Here is a 17,564-nt window from a genome sequence, read left to right on the forward strand (position 1 = left end):
CAGACGCTTTTATCCAAAGCAATATCCAACAATAGGGCAACAATATGTACCGGTAAGTGCTGTGACTAATCCCAGTTAGTCTAGCACAGTACATGTAGCAAGTTTTTTTTTAACAAAAAATAAATAAATAGATGTACAGAATAGTGTAGTAAGTGTTAGTAATTATTAGTCAAGTATTTAGTGGCTAAAGACTCAGCAGCTCAGGTTGAGATAGGCAGGTCTATCCACCAGCAGGGAACACTCCAGGTAAAGATCAGTGAAAGTGATTTTGTGCCCCTTTGGGATGGCACCACAAGACACCGTTCACTTGCAGAATGCAAGCTTCTACATAAATCTGAAGTGGTGAGATTAGGTATAGGGGTGCAGAGCCAGTGGTTGTTCTATAGGCAAATGACAGTGCCTTGTATTTGATGTCAGCGGCTATAGGCAACGCGTGCAAATTGATGAGAGGTGTGACGTACAGTACACTCTCTTCGGCTTGTTAAAGACCACTCTTGATGCAGCATTCTGGATCAGTTGCAGAGGTTTGACAGTGCATGCCCATCTGGATCGAACAAGAGCTTGGACAAGGAGTTGTGTCGCATGCTCCGATTGGAAGGGCCTGATCTAGAGCAGATATTGCAGTTACATTAACACATTAAAGGCCCAGGTATATGGAAGTAAAGTAATGCCAAATGTTTTTGAAACAAAAAGCCTGTTGAATTGCACCACTTGAAAAAAATATGCATTGCATTAACCATGCTTGCATTTTAATGCATTGTATTTTTAGGACTTGCATTTTTTATTGGCTCAAATTCGACATGGTTGAATATTTAAGCTGTGAATATTTCAATTCAAAATATTTCAAACACATTTTCATTATTCAAAATTCAATAATCCATATTCACCCTTCATATTTCACTTCCAAAATATTCAAACTTTTTAAAAATACAACCTATAATATTCAACAGGCATTTTTCGGTCCATTTTATTTCGCTTTACAAATTCGCCTTTCACAAATTCAGTGGTTCAAATTCGACAGTAAATTCAGCACTGACATCCAGGAACTGCAGGAAAAGCAGTAGATTACCGAGCATAATCCCCATCTGCTGTTAGTCGAGCTCACCAGCAGGGGGTGCAAGCGCGTGATGTTGGCCATAGTATATATATATCTATGGATGTTGGCGAACATAGACATGTTGGCGAAGACCGAACAACACAGTTAGAGCAAGCCATTCATTCATAAAAACACATTTATAGTAATGTAAGTGTATTTGTGATTATTATGAGTGTTGTTTTTATGTTTAATTCAGTGTCTTCGTGGTCCCTGTGTAGCCTACATGCATCTTTCTCTACCGTGAACGAGATTATAATGTTATTCCCCCGATGCTGATGTAACGTTACAGATCAAATGTTAGGCCTACATTTGAGGTAGACAGATTTCTCTTGGTTGTTTAGTTGCCTTAACTTTATATCGCGGCGATGTGCTGCAGTACTAGGGTTTCCCCTCAATACTTCAGGATTGCAAGGACATATAAACCGCGTAACGTAGCTGGTGAGCTCGACTAACAGCAGATGGGGATTATGCTCGGTAATCTACTGCTTTTCCTGCAGTTCCTGGATGTCAGTGTTGAATTTACTGTTGAATTTGAACCACTGAATTTGTGAAAGGCGAATTTGTGAAGCGAAATAAAATGGACCGAAAATTGCCTGTTGAATATTATAGGTTGTATTTTTAAAAAGTTTGAATATTTTGGAAGTGAAATATGAAGGGTGAATATGGATTATTGAATTTTGAATAATGAAAATGTGTTTGAAATATTTTGAATTGAAATATTCACAGCTTAAATATTCAACCATGTCGAATTTGAGCCAATAAAAAAAATGCAAGTCCTAAAAATACAATGCATTAAAATGCAAGCATGGTTAATGCAATGCATTTTTTTTTAAGTAGTGCAATTCAACAGGCTTTTTCTTTCAAAAACATTTGGCATTATTTTACTTCCCAACAGGTATTCTTCTTTTTCCACATTCCGCTCTGTCTAGCACATTATTGAGAGCGCAAGCCCTTAAAAGTATACTCTATTGACCCTGAACGTGGTTAGACGTATTTGGCGTGTGCACACTACCTAGTGGACCTTTGTGTTTGAGCGCTAAAATTATTTGCTGATGATGAAAATGACATTACGAAGACTTTGCGAAGTCAGGCAAGGGAAATAAACTTTTGGCTTAACAGTGAATGAACCAGCATTCCAGAGGGTTTAAAAGCAGTATTTTTGTTAAAGGAATGTTTATTTTTTTATCTCTACAGTTCTTTTGTGCGAATATTTTTTAAAGTGGATGAACTTACCGGTTATGTGTTACAGACGTGTGGGTGAAGTTTAAAGTGGTTTACTGATAGGTGTATATCAAATCCTTTTCTGGTATCTTTTTGTGAATCATGCATAAGCTTACTTCTCCATGACAAAACAGTTTGAATAAAACTTTGCACAGATAAGAGTAGGAAGTGATTCTTGCACACTTTTTGTATGTTAACATGTACAATAAAACTGTTTTGTGACTATACTCTGAAAATAGCATGTTTTTATATTGTATATTTTGTTAACTGGAAGTTAAAGTTTTGTGGTATATGTATTAATTACATTTATGCCACAAATGCTGTCAGTAGAGCTTAGCTTGTATTGATGTCAGAACCCATTTTTTTTTTATCTCAGACCATTGAAGCTCATATTGTACTTGATTGATGTGACTCATCAGTATGTTTTGCTGCAGCTTTTGGGGGTTATCTGAGTGAAGTGGTTAATGAGAACACTCCTCCCCGGACGGAGAATGACGGTTTGGAGGTGATGGTGGGGAAGAAGAAAGGAATTCAAGGACATTATAACTCCTGCTATCTGGACTCTACGCTGTTCTGGTGAACACACACACACACACACACACACACACACACACGGTGTAATGGTTTTTATACTGAGCTAATGACATTTCCTAGCCCCTAACCTTAAACCTACCCTAAAAATTTTTCTGCATTTTTACATTTTTAATAAATAATTATTTAGAATGTTTATTTAGCTTTTTGAATTACAAGGACATCGGCATATCCTTATAATGTAGGGGCTGTGGCCTGAAACCTGAATACACACTACAATATAAAGATGGTCCTCACAATGTAGGTCAAATCAGTACACTACACACACACACACACACACACACACTTACTGACTTACACACAAGTGTTTAATATCTCTGTATCTCCATGATATCTACACAGAGACATTACATTTGTTTGACATGCAATGCATAGAAGATGCTTAACAGATTATAAACTAATATTTAATGTTACAATTGTAAATATGTATTTCTCTGTCTCTCTCTGTATGTCAGTCTATTCTCTTTTAGTTCCGTGTTGGATACAGTACTCTTAAGGCCAAGATCCAAGACTGATGTAGAATATTACAAAGAGACTCAAGAGTTACTGCGCACAGAAATAGTCAACCCACTACGAATGTGAGTGAAACACAGTTTATTACCACACATTATTTGGCTGCTTTATCTCTATTAGCCAATATAATATTGTTCATCTAAATATTCATCCAAATTCTCTTTTACCTATTCTCTGTGACAGGCCTGGTTATAATCTTTTATTAATCTGTGTTCATGTGTATTTTATTAATCTGTGTTCATGTGTATTTTTTAGACATGGCTACGTGTGTGCCACTAAAATCATGAAACTTAGGAGGATATTGGAGAAAGTGGAGGCAGCGTCAGGATTCACTTCAGAAGAGAAGGGTGAGAAAAGTCTCATGTTTCATGTCACTGTAGAAGAAATGTATTGATACTGCCCTCTGTAGGTGCAAACAGAAAATGATTTTCACTCTTAAAGGTGCTATATGTATTTTTTAGCGGCCTCTATCGGAGATGTTTCAGATTGCAACCAATTTTTACAAGAGCGCTCGTGCTCTTGCGCGTGCTCGAACTCAAGAGCGAGCACTCATGGTATCGGCCACACTGAGACTTTCAACACACCGGAGAAAGCATCACACAACATGCTGGAAACTCATGTAAACTCTCACTGCAACGTTACAATAATAGGCTACTTTTATCAGCTTGACGTTGAACTAATGCTCCATGCTCGTACCATGATAACGTTACATTGACTGCATTTAGCCGACATGTGGTGTTAGCATAATAAGGCATTTCACTAACTCTTCGTGTATCTTTCACAATCAGCAATGTCAACATAGGTGAATGTATAATATGATAACGAAAACAGTTAGTGAACTAGACTGAAGAATTTCAGTGTAACAGTAAGATCGTAGGAAGTAACATTACTGTACTAACGTGTCTGGAAATGTGTATTATAAACAATATGATAGTAGTGGGATGAGTGACGTTAGACAGTAGATCTAGTGCATAAAATAAAAGTTACATCCTAAAGCACCTACTTTTTGTTATCCTGGAACAGGATAACAAAATGTATGTTATAGTTTATGTAGTTTACCTTGCTATTTCATTACAGTTTACCATTATTTCAGCATATCTGAAAACTTGTAATTTATCACAATAAAAATAGCGGGGGTCTCTCCATAATTCAAACGCTCTGCCGATGTTGATCCGTGTTTTCGTCCTAAGTCGATCCGATTCACGTTTGGCCTGACGAGCTTCAGCAGATACATTTTTGTTTTGTTTTTTATATTTATGTGGAGTTTGTGTTGGGAGTGTGTGTGTGCTGGAGGCAGGTCGTTTTGGGGTGTTATCAGACTCCATGTCGTCAGCTGCAGTGCCGTCGCATAGACTGTATATAAAAAGGAGAGAGGCTCGGGTGCACGCATGCACGTCACATCCGATGGATTTCGCAGAAAATCCGACCCGGAGACTTCACATAGAAATAGGAATACTGGCGTTCAGAGGTAATAGCAAAACCCGGCAAGTGGATCATTGTAATGTGTGATTACAACCCCTTCACACACAGGCAATAAAAAAACAGGATTCATTTTAGAAGAAAAGTTACATATAGCACCTTTAAAAAAATACATTGTTTTATTCAGCAGTTGAGTTATTTTAATTTTGAGCATCTGCAATATTGAGGAACAACACAAATAGAGAATTAATTATTAGAAGTTTATCCATATGATTTTTTTACAGGAAATGTTGATACTACATTGTATTGTTTGGAAAACAGTACTCTATACTATGAAATATGAAGAAATAATGTTTTCAGTTACACAATACGACTGCAAAACTATATCAGACCTGTCATAATATTGTTATATGAAATCTTGTTCTTAGATGTTAAAACATAAAACATACTATAGTATCCCCTCAAAACCTGTTATTATTATACCAATTGGTTTGGGAATGGATTTTTCCAATTTAATTTTATTTTGAGTACATCCTGCTGTTTTTGGGAACATTGTGCTTCCATACTGAAACGCAGGTGGCACAGTTATGTCCACTTTGTGCTTTTATGAAGCTATCCCCTGTTATGACACACAGAACATTACATTCTTTGTACAAGCAGAGTAAAAAAAAAACGTTACAGATAAAGTCATTAATTTTAAGGATGATAATTTTTTTGTTTTCAAAACCTAGTTGTTCATAAAAACACACATGATCTATAGCACCAAATATGTATTAAATGCTAAATATTTATTTTACTGTACGTTTAAATTATGTGGGACCTCAATGGGATATATATTAAACACCTAAAAAAAATTACATTTTTTTTTATTAGGGTCTGCGTATTAACTACAAATAATTAATAGATGAATTGTTTTAAGTTATTTCGCATTTTGATTTGAATGGTGTGAATTGAAATAAGTTATTCTCTCTGTTTAGATCCTGAAGAGTTCCTCAACATCCTGTTTCATCACATTCTGAGAGTCGACCCTCTTCTCAAACTTCGGTGTGCCTCTCACACACCCTTCAACTCCATGCTAGAATCAGCATATTTGGGAACTCAACAAAGCTAGTATTAAAAAGTGGTGTTTTTATCTTTTATCTTACCTTTTTTGCAGGTCTGCAGGGCAGAAGGTACAGGACTGTTACTTCTATCAAATCTTTATGGACAAGAAAGATAAAGTTATGGTGCCAACCAGCCAGCAACTTCTGGAGTGGTCCTTCATCAACAGTGATCTCAAATTTGCAGAGGTATGTACACATGGCATGCTCTGTATCATTGATAACCATATACAGTCAAATCAAAAATTATTCAGACACCAGATATAATTTCTGATTTTTTTTACTAGTGGGTGCAGGATACTGTAGTTCATTTATGTAAGTGAGGATAGCAATATAAAGTAAACTGTGACATATACCCAAATATTCTTCATACAGTGGACTACTAGTAAAATTTATACAAATTTGGGACCAAAAATTATTCAGGCACTTTGACCTGACCATGTTTTGCTTAAGTGTTTTTTCTTTAATTGCTAATGCGACCTTTTAACACCACAGACTGAACAAAATTAAGTATTGCTTGGTAATTGGTTGAACTAAATTGGTATTATCTAATTGTGTACTCAAATTTAACAGATGACAGTTGACAGCTATTCAACCTAATTCATTTGTGAGACAGTCTAACAGAAGGATGGGCAAAACCAGTGAAATATCAACTGATTTGATAACTCTTGTCATATTTTATTACCATTTTCGAAACTATAGCGAATAAAATGTGATAATGTGAGAAATGTTGAAGGTGTCTGAATAAATTTTGGTTTGACTGTAGTTAGTGGAGAGGCCACTTTTACTTCCATATTTTTATTGTTCTTTACAATATCTTGATAAAAATATTTTTTTTAAAAATTGTATATAAACTCACTTAAAAGGTTTGAGTTCAGAAAAATTTGTAAAATGTTTTTGAAAGAACTTTCTTATGCTCACAAAGGATGCATTTATTGGATCAAAACTACAGTAAAAACAATATTTTGAAAGTTTTCTATTTGAGTATATTTTAAAGTGTATATTTTTCCTGTGATGGTAAAGCGGTGTCTTCCAGTCTTCAATGTCACATGATCCTTTAGAAATCAATCAAATATGCTGATTTGGTGCAAAAAAAACTTATTATTATCAGATTTGAACCATGATATTTTTTTTAGATAAATAGAAAGTAAAAAAAAAAAACAGCATTTATTTAAAAATATAAATCTTTTGTTACATTATAAATGTCTTTTATTGTTACTTTTGATCGATTTATAAATGTCTTTATTGTTACTTTTGATTGATTTATAAATGTCTTTATTGTTACTTTTAATCAATTTTGGACCTTGCTAAATAAAATGATCATTAAAAAAATAATAATAATAATAATCTTACTGACCCCAAACTTTTGAATGGTAGAGTAATTGGTAAATCAATTTGAGCTACTGTTTCTGAACTTTTACATTTATACTGCACATTATATGACTACTACTACTACTACTACTACTAATATTATTATTTTATAAATTAGATGTTGAATTTCTCCAAATAAGCACATAGAACAATCACAAAATTAAAAGAGAAAGATGCATTCAGAGGAGAATATACACATCCAAATATTGTTGCTTAGGACAAATGAAGGGGACTGTCATGTTCTTGTCTGTTTGTTTCTGTCCAGGCCCCTTCTTGCCTTATAATTCAGATGCCTCGCTTTGGGAAGGACTTTAAGATGTTTAATAAGATCTTCCCTTCTTTGGAGCTTGACATCACAGATCTATTAGATGACAGTGAGTCGGTTCAATAACTGAATAGATTGCAGTTATTTGAATAAAATTCCACATACCAAAGTAATGAATCTGTGTTTGAGATAAAGAACTAATTTTATAGTAATGTATCATTCTAGCTGTGCTCTGCATTTTCAGTGTTTAAAGGAAAATGGTATAACAAATGTTTTTGTCAGCCCCTAGAGAATGTCGAATCTGTGGTTGTTTGGCTCTTTACGAGTGCAGAGAGTGCTACGAAGATTGTGACATCACACCAGGAAAGATAAAGCAGTTCTGTGAAAAGTGCAATACACAGGTAGGACACACACACAGACATGCACATTTAAGCACAAAGGTGCTCATCTGGATCTCATCTTGTCTGCAATACCTTTGATATCCACTAGATGGAGGCTTTTCCAAATAAATCATTGTTCAAATGCATTTACCCAAGTTCAGACAACTATAACAGTTCCTTACAGTGGTTGAATATAGATTAATGTGCATATTTGTGTGTACCTGTTTTTTCAGAATATTTGACACTGAATATGTGTTCACTTCCTGGACCTTTAGGTACATCTGCACCCACGGCGCAAGTCTCATCGGTATGTCAAGTTATCTGTCCCTAAAGAGCTGCAGGAGTCAGTGTGGAGGCAGGGATCTTACCCTCACCAGCAGATGGAGCTGTTTGCCGTGCTCTGCATTGAGACAAGCCACTATGTCGCCTTTGTCAAATACGGATCCTCAGACTCGGCCTGGCTGTTCTTCGATAGTATGGCTGACCGCGACGGTACAGAGGACCTTTTTTGTGTTATTGTTTTTTGATTTCAATTGAACTTTCACTCATTTTTGAGTCACGATAATAAATTGACTCACCATTCTTACCTTTTATTGAATTTACTGTCGCTAACTCTTTTGTTTGTTTGTTTTTTTTCTAACTCATTTTCTCCGTTTTTGGTGGCAGGTGGTCAGAACGGGTTTAACATCCCACAGGTATCCCCGTGCCCAGAAGTAGGGGCCTACCTGAAGATGACCGCAGAGGAACTCCACGCGCTGGACCCCAAGAACATCCAGGGCTATGCACGCAGACTTCTCTGTGACGCCTATATGTGCATGTACCAGAGTCCTACCATGAGCCTCTATAAATAGAGGGAGAAATAAAGACGGACGGAAAGGTAGGAAAGAAAATGGCCGAGAAGGAGAGAGATTATGGAACGAGGGAACAAAGGGGCTGTGGTGAAGAGAGAATGAGGAAGAAAAAAAAGAAGAAAAGTGCCCAGGAAGACGCACTCAAGATTGAATATCCCATGTCCAGTTGCCTCATCCTCTTCTGCATCTCTGTACATACCGCAGGGTAAATACGGCCATATGAGCGAAGGCGAGATCAAGAGAATGAAGGAAAAAGCCTATTTGCACTGTGTGAGAGCGTATGTGTTTGAGTGTTTGTTGAAGTGTTGTTGTTTTCTCTGATTTGTGCCGTCTTTGACTGAGCTCAAACTCTTGAGTGTTCGGAGTGGCGTTTTTGCTACATGGAGAGAATCCACGATCTTTCCAGCATATCGCAGACACTCACTCACCTGATGGCTTAACATTCTCCTCCTTCCGCCAGAACTGACCCCTCCAAACGGCAACATACTCTACCCCTGTAAATGAAGCCTTGGATGAAGGACCAAAACGAGATGTTTCCCTTCCGTCTGAATGCTTCCACTCATCAATGACCCATTTTAATGCACTGCAGCATCCAGCATTAATCATAGTTCAGACGGACTGTGTGTAGTCCCTGTTTTTTGCCTTTATATTTTGCTGTGAAGTCTTTGTCAGGTGTGTTCACATACATAAAGCCCTCGACTGCCATGCACTGGTCCGACAAATGAGGTGATTAAGCACACAATTTTTTTTGACATGAAGAATAATATAATTGAGCTTTTTCTTCTTGAATTAGGAGTTATTTCATTTTATTATAATTATTGATTTTATAAATATAGATTTTTTTTTAAATATATATAAAAAATAATAGCAGCTCCCCAGGCCATGCTCTCGAAGTGGTAAAAATATCAGTAAGTTACTTGTTACAGATACAAGTCAATTTTTGCAAGTATTATGATAACATTATGATATTTAAAAAGTTTCAAAGCTGATTCAAGTTCCTGTTTGTAAATGACATGCTCTGGTTTGAGTGTTCACTGATGAGGTTGAATGGGCAAAAGCTGTCTCGCTATACTGCAGCACTGTTGGCTAATTTGCAGTAACACTGTTCATCGAAATACTGGTTTGATGTACCATACACACTTTACCTATGGGTTACTGGATTGTTTACACAGCCTGGTTATAACTGAAGAGCTATGAAAAGAAACATGCACTGGGATTGTTTTTTAATCTCTGCTAATGTAACCGTACACTATGGGAGAGATTCTCCGTGAGCGGCTGTAATGGGAGAAAGGATGACGACTGGTGTACTTGTGTAAAATTAAGCCAGGTGGACTTTATTATCTCTGTGCTGTTCTCCTAAATGTTAACTAAATTAAAACGCCATTTTGAAAACAGCTTTTTGTGGTAATGGCTGCACTGCTTTTGATTTGCTCATTTGGGATTATGTCTGGTAAAATGAGCTTTTTTTTAAATAGAAGTGAAGATAAGCAAGAGGAAGGAGTGCAGTTTGTGTGTGTATGTGAAGTGGATATTTACCTTGAAAAGTTGACAGATGTGCCACCAAGCTGTGAGATTCTCTGTCTTCGCATGTCACCGAGATGTGTGCAGCATTTGTGCTTTGATGCCAACAGTGTTTTCATCTGCCACGTGTGTGAAAGTGTGTTTGTAGACTGTCTTCAGCAGGTAGACGGGCGAGGTGTGTTTGGATGTCCATTGCCTTCAGTGTTGTCATAAGTCTGCAAATGTTTGTGTGGGGATTTGTCTACTGCCAGCGGTGCTGCTGCTTTCACCTGTCACCTCTGTGGATCTCATTAACATGGTGTCACGGCCGGGGCATGATGTGGTCTCGGAAGCAAACACACCAATGCTGGACAGATGGGGCTGATGTGTAGTGAAGGCTCAGCAACCGGAGACACACACACACACACACACACACACACCACATTGAGGCCCCGCTCCTGATGACCTCGTATGGTCATGGCAATTACATGTACAGTTGTACCAGTAGATGTAGCCATATAGATTTCTGGGTTATTTTAATGTGTCCTTGTTATGGTGTAATTACACAAATAAGTAATTAATTACTTATTAAATAAATAAATAAAGCAGTAATTAATTAACAGCATGTACTTACTATAGGTTTAGGGGTTGGTTTACCGTAGTGTTAGTTGCTAGTAATTATCGATAATTTACTCTTGTTACAATAGTAATGTAACGTGTAACAAGGACACATTAAAATAAAGTGTTTTTCGTCAACTGTACATTTGAAAACTCATAATTAAGTCTGTTGGAGTTTTATAAATTGTTTCTCACAAATAAAAATGTACACTCCACTTAAGCAACTCAAACACATCTCTGCCTTTTAGTCTTGTCGTTTCACGTCCATTTCAAGCCTGCGAACTGCACAATTGTCATGCTAGTATTTGTCGTCACAACAGCTGGCTCACAATGCTCTCTTGTAGCTTTATGCTGTGGCATATGCCTGCTGTGTGCCACGTGCTAATTTAGCCTATGTTGGCGTTACCTGACCAGATGGAGAACAGTATTGCCATTCTCACCATTAGACTATCGCCTTGGGGGGTGAATATCAAATAAAATCAAAGCATATGGTTTCCTTCTCTGTCAACTTTGATTCTGACAAACAGAAGATCTGCTGTTGTTAGAGGTGTACACTCCCGATGATAGTTCAGGAATATAACGATGGGTTTTAATGTGTGCTTTTACTTTGCGGACTCAAATTATTTTGCTGCTTGTTCAATTTACTTAATAAGCTAACAGAACACAATTCTTGAACATTTTATTTAACTTAACTTTATTGTGTGCAATCCACTTAAATTTGTAAAACAGAAGTTTACTCAAGCCCTGAAGACAGTTGTTTTTGTGACATACACAAAAGTAGACTCATAACTCTAAAACTATAGCAAGGAGTCAAAAGGTAGGTATTGTTTGATAGAAAACTTTCATTTAAAAAAAAAAATCATTACATTTGGGCATTCTTATGCTGAGAAACTGCTGATAAAAGACAAAAAATATATTATTTAAAAACAATAATTTTACATATCTCTTATTTGACATGCATAACAAAAATTAAGTAGGAGGATAATAAGTGGTGCGGTTGCGAATGATGCTCTATTGGGTTGAGATCTGGTGACTGGGGGCCATTTTAGTACAGTGAACTCATTGTCATGTTCAAGAAACCAATTTGAAATGATTCAAGCTTTGTGACATGGTGCATTATCCTGCTGGAAGTAGCCATCAGAGGATGGGTACATGGTGGCCATAAAGGGATGGACATGGTCAGAAACAATGCTCAGGTAGGCCGTGGCATTTAAACGATGCCCAATTGGCACTAAGGGGCCTAAAGTGTGCCAAGAAAACATCCCCCACACCATTACACCACCACCAGCAGCCTGCACAGTGGTAACAAGGCATGATGGATCCATGTACTCATTCTGTTTACCCCAAATTCTGACTCTAACATCTGAATGTCTCAACAGAAATCGAGACTCATCAGATCAGGCAACATTTTTCCAGTCTTCAACTGTCCAATTTTGGTGAGCTCTTGCAAATTGTAGCCTCTTTTTCCTATTTGTAGTGGAGATGAGTGGTACCCGGTGGGGTCTTCTGCTGTTGTAGCCCATCCCCCGCAAGGTTGAGTGTGTTGTGGCTTCACAAATGCTTTGCTGCATACCTCGGTTGTAACGAGTGGATATTTCAGTCAAAGTTGCTGTTCCATCAGCTTGAATCAGTTGGCCCATTCTCCTCTGACCTCTAGCATCAACAAGGCATTTTCGCCCACAGGACTGCCGCATACTGGATGTTTTTCCCTTTTCACACCATTCTTTGTAAACCCTAGAAATGGTTGTGCGTGAAAATCCCAGTAACTGAGCAGATTGTGAAATACTCAGACCGGCCCGTCTGGCACCAACAACCATGCCACGCTCAAAATTGCTTAAATCACCTTTCTTCCCCATTCTGACATTCAGTTTGGAGTTCAGGAGATTCTCTTGAACTAGCAAAAGCAAAAGTGTTTGTTTGGGAGTTGATGGCAGCAATCTTCCACTAAATTATGGCACGTTGTGGCACGTTTTCAACATGAATGAAACTGCGAAATGTCTTCTTTAATGTGAATTTTACATAAAACATTGGTACTTTTAATAAACCTGTAGCCTATAAATATCGTTAATAATTTTGGCAAAAAAAAAAAAAAAAGCCATATATCCCCCTCAAAACTGCACAAATGTATAGTAAAACATTAAATAATAAAAGTGATAGTAAATGCGTCTAAAAAAGACTGACATGATTGCTACAAATCGCATTGTCTGGGGGCTCTGCCTTTGAAGAACTCAGAACTACTGTTAGCATAAAGTTATAAGGTAAAAATAACTGCCATTAAATTATAGCATCTTACTACTATGCAATTAGATAAACTGTTCATTCATTACATCACTTTACCTCTGTCTTTATCCCCTTGTATCCTCTTCTCTTCTTTTTGGCACTGTATCTATCGCAGACTATAATGCTAATTTAAATGTGTCATGAAAATTCGGCCATCCGTCACAATGAGGTAACTTTCACCGTGTCTAGACCTGGCGTGAGCAGCCAGGCCCGTTTCTACGGGAGTGCTTGAGCGTGTTAAGCGCCATCAAACGAAAGCAATGCTGTCTACATTGGATGCGGCGAGGGGCGACGCTACACGACAACAAATGACCAACTGTAAACCATAGACTGTAATGGTGTGTTCACACCGAACGCGAATTTAATTATTTGCGCGAGTAGATTAAAGTCAATGCAAAGACGCGAATAGACGCATCATTCGTGCCGGGCGTTGCGAATGACGCGAATTGGGCGACGCGTTTGCCGCGAATGTCTTCTGCGCAAGTTGAAAAATGTGAATTCGAGCGAATGTTCAAGCGTCTAAAGCCTTGTTTATACTCGACGCGTCCGCTCGAGCGCGAGTCTCCGCTGACTGCGCGCGCACCTCTCCAAACGGACGAGGCGTTTATACTTGACGCGCTCGCCGTTGTGCTATTCTGTGAAACGACAGGGGGCGACTCGGAGTAATTCTCCTCTAAACCACCAGGAATCAGCAGTGAAGAAGTAGTTTGCCGTTTATTAGTAGTTTATTAATAGCTGATTCATATTAAAAGAGTAATAAATTCATATTAAAAGAGTAATAAATGCAGTAGGTGTATTGTACTTGTACAAACTCGTTAAACAACTGAAGCCTTATTGAAGAGTGTTTAAACCTTAATTTCATCAGCAGGGCTTACTTCTGCTATTGTAGGCTTATTTTATAAATGTAAGCAGTTACTTAGACAAGTGCAAACTGGGTGCTTAATGCAAATGTGTTCCTATTCACAAAATTAGAGGCTTTTATGGTCGCCCATCAATGCAAATGTCTCTGTGTATAGAAGGATCATAAACATGCTGGTACAGACGTACCAGTTCGGCCTGATTCGGCTCGAAGTCGTTCATCTTCGGATGCGGCGCCGCGAGCGATGTTACAAAAAGTGCCGTGCACACCGCCAGGCGAAATGGGGTCTTGCGCACCCAACGCGCACGACCGCCCACACCGCAATTCCGTAATTTTGCCGTGCGCACCTTCGCGCTCTTGCGGACGCGTCGAGTATAAACAAGGCTTAACTAGACGCCATAGACGCGTATTTGACGCTCTATTCGCGTTCGGTGTGAAAACACCATAAAAGCTGTAAACTGATCGCGCGCGCTCTGTTTCTAATGGTGCGTTCACACCGGACGCGAATAGCGCGTCAGGCGCGAGTGATTTCAATGTTAAGTCAATGCAAAGACGCGTTACGCGCGTAAAAAATTCCTGCGGCGCGAATGAGGCGTAGAGCGCGGCGCGGTAGACGCGAATGGCGCGAATTGAAGCGTCTGGCGCGGAAGCGCGTTACGCGCGAATGATTTAGTTAGTGCTATTTGTGCATTCACGCGTTTGACGCGAATTCGCGTCTGCTGCCCGAGTTGAAAAATTTGAACTTCTGCGTCAATTCGCGCCGCGTTAACCAATCAGGAGCCTGCTTGCTGCTGTCACGTGGTGAAGTGAAAGTTTATATTATTTTAATAAATTATTTTGTAATATTACTAAAATGTCTGGTGTGATTGATGCGCCGGACCGGAGTCGGGGGACTTGTTAAGTTTTTGTGGAGTTGTTTTGCTTTATTTTGTAGTATTTCGAATTGATGGTTTTAAAATAGTAGCCTATTAGTAAAAAATAATAATAATAATAATAATTCACTCATTTTGGCGCCCCTATTGAGTGGTGGCGCGCCTAGCATTTGCCTATGCCGCCTATGCCACGGGCCCGGCCCTGAAGATAGAAATGGCTCATTCTAAGGTAATTAAAACACAACAGTTCATTATGTAAGGTCTTTATACACCACTGAAAACATAGTTATGTATATGATATTGCATTTCTGTCAACAGATCCTCCTAAATATTACACAGTGCACCTTTAAGTAATCAAAAGTTACAGCATTTGGAACCTTTTTGTTTAGCCCTTGACACCAATCATTTTTAAAATGGTTCCTCGTTATCGACGGATTATGTTGATTTTGGACTCATTTCAGTTGGGAGCATCCTGACATCCACTGTAAGTAATGTGCCATTTTCTACTATCTGTGCATGTTTACTGAAGTTACGAGCGAAAGCGCCACGTGAAAGCTAACGTTACATATTTGTTTTTAGTTAGCGCCTGTGGAGTTGTATGTGTCATATCGTGAGAATCTATAAATCTAAAATATTGTGTTATTTTCCACGATCATAAAGTTACGAGCCAAAACGTGACAAATTTCGCATTAGTAGGCCTATATTATTTATATGGGGCTTGTGAGCTTCACGTACAAAAACTCGCTCAAGTTTAGTCCCCAAACAATTGTGCTTTTTGTATTCTAATAACTCCATGAGACCTTTCAAATGACACATGACTATCTGAGCTGTATGATGTTGACAAAAAAGTTTTTTTTTTATTTATTTATCAGCAAATAATTCTGCACTTAGGAGAGTAACACTTCGGGTTAAAGCGGTTAATCCGTTTATGTTGGGACTACATGAAAAAAAAATTTTTGGGGCCATTTACTTAAAATTTCCAGAGGATTTCTAATTTCAAGCATGCTTTGCATGGGAATGAATGGGAGAGTAAATGTTGAAGTTAAGTCTTATTTTAGGTTTTTGAGTGAGTTTTGGCAGTAACCATAATGCTTAAGAGTGGCGCTAGGTGTGGTGACTAGTGTATTTACGTTTTCTAATGGCCAGCACAATGGTTTTGCATATAGCCTCAGTTGCCACCACAACTTCTGGTGCAGCGCAGTGTATGGAAATTTATGCGAAAATTACGCATAAAATTCAATCTTGAGGAAGTGTCCCACAACAGGACAAAACAACATTAAGACGATCGACCTTCACGCTAAAGGCATTCAAAGTTTCTGGAAAACTATTTATGTATCAATCAATAATATATTAAAAATGTTATGCTTACTCTAATGTTGAATATAGGCCTACATAAGGAAAAAAGGAATAATTAACGTGGGTTAGCTTTGCATTATTTTTCAATACCACAGCTACCTTAAGACATTGTTCACATGTTTCATTTCAGACATTTGTCAGGTTTTTGTCCTTAATGTGCTCCTGTGTGTGTAGAACTTATCCCAATCCTCTGTATGCAAATTCCAAAACATCGTTTTAGAGTAACTTGGCCAGTGTCAGTGAAGTTGACTTGACATGGCAATTTCATGTTAAGAAATTTAATTTCCAACATGTAGGCTACTGTCCACATTTAAAATTAGTTCAGCCGAAAATATTTTTGAGTCCGTAGCTGTAGCATTGAAGCTTCTGAGCCGCTGCCTTCTTGACACAAAGATAAAGTATGTTGAAAATTAATGAAAATAGATTCAAGAATCACTTCATGTCTTTCTTAACACTGCGTGTGAATATGCATCTCTCACAGGTTGGCCTTCAGCTTTGCCTATATCTGGTTTTCCATAGTGCACATGCCTATAATCTGTGCACTCAGCATGGAAATATACAAACATTGGCTGTGATTTGACAATTGTTTACTGATTCAATGTGTCTTGTTCTTCACATTTACTGCTAGTTATTTGAAATTCCCTCCTTGAGCTGTTCCTCCTCATGTTCCCAAGGGAAAACATCCATGCAAACCGGTGAGAGAGAGAAAGTAAATGTTTAAACCTACTCAGACAACAGGAAAACAGTGATTTCCAGCAGTAAAGATGAAAGGGAATCTCGAGACAGAGCAATTTAAAGCCAATCAGTACTAACCCAATATAAACCCAGAGAATCACTTTAACTTCATCCTAACAGCAGCTTTTATTGGCCGTCTTCAAAGCTCAAAAACTAGAGAAGGTAATGCTGGGATGATGACTGATGATAGCATTACCTCTTCTTATTCACCCTTCTTTAAACAATCTCTTTGATTAAGTTTCATCTCAAGCTCTTAATGATCATCTTGATGCCTGTGATCAAACTTAGATCAGACTTTGTCATTTTAGTTGTAAAACAGTCTTCACTAATCAAAGGGAAATTTATAGAGGTTTAATACGAACTGTGAAAGGTGTGAGAGATAGGAGAAAAATACACATTGTTGAAATACATGTTGGTGTGTATCTGTGTAGTCATTAATGAGCTGTGTAGCAGATGCTGCAGTACTTGGCTCTGAAGAACAGGTGTTGCAGAGCTACATATGCAGCGTGCATGTGTAAAATATTTAAGCTTATAACA

At 38.0% G+C, this 17,564-nt stretch overlaps 1 protein-coding gene across 2 annotated transcripts in view; it reads left to right on the forward strand.

The window, feature by feature from the left end:
- The window catches only part of cylda (cylindromatosis (turban tumor syndrome), a), a 58,288-nt gene extending 48,087 nt beyond the window's left edge, over positions 1-10,201 (forward strand). For both annotated transcript variants that reach the window (XM_056233843.1, XM_056233844.1), the window contains 9 exons: positions 2,752-2,893; positions 3,364-3,486; positions 3,677-3,768; positions 5,818-5,884; positions 5,997-6,129; positions 7,577-7,685; positions 7,859-7,977; positions 8,232-8,448; positions 8,623-10,201. In XM_056233843.1, the coding sequence (XP_056089818.1) occupies positions 2,752-2,893; positions 3,364-3,486; positions 3,677-3,768; positions 5,818-5,884; positions 5,997-6,129; positions 7,577-7,685; positions 7,859-7,977; positions 8,232-8,448; positions 8,623-8,807 (1,187 nt within the window). In that variant the 3' untranslated portion in view covers positions 8,808-10,201. The remainder of the gene's footprint in view (positions 1-2,751; positions 2,894-3,363; positions 3,487-3,676; positions 3,769-5,817; positions 5,885-5,996; positions 6,130-7,576; positions 7,686-7,858; positions 7,978-8,231; positions 8,449-8,622) is intronic.
- Positions 10,202-17,564: the final 7,363 nt, after the last annotated feature.

The sequence above is a fragment of the Rhinichthys klamathensis genome, unplaced genomic scaffold (assembly GCF_029890125.1).
Source record: "Rhinichthys klamathensis goyatoka isolate OS25496 unplaced genomic scaffold, OSU_Roscu_1.1 h1tg000378l_1, whole genome shotgun sequence".
Taxonomy (NCBI): Eukaryota; Metazoa; Chordata; class Actinopteri; order Cypriniformes; family Leuciscidae; genus Rhinichthys; species Rhinichthys klamathensis.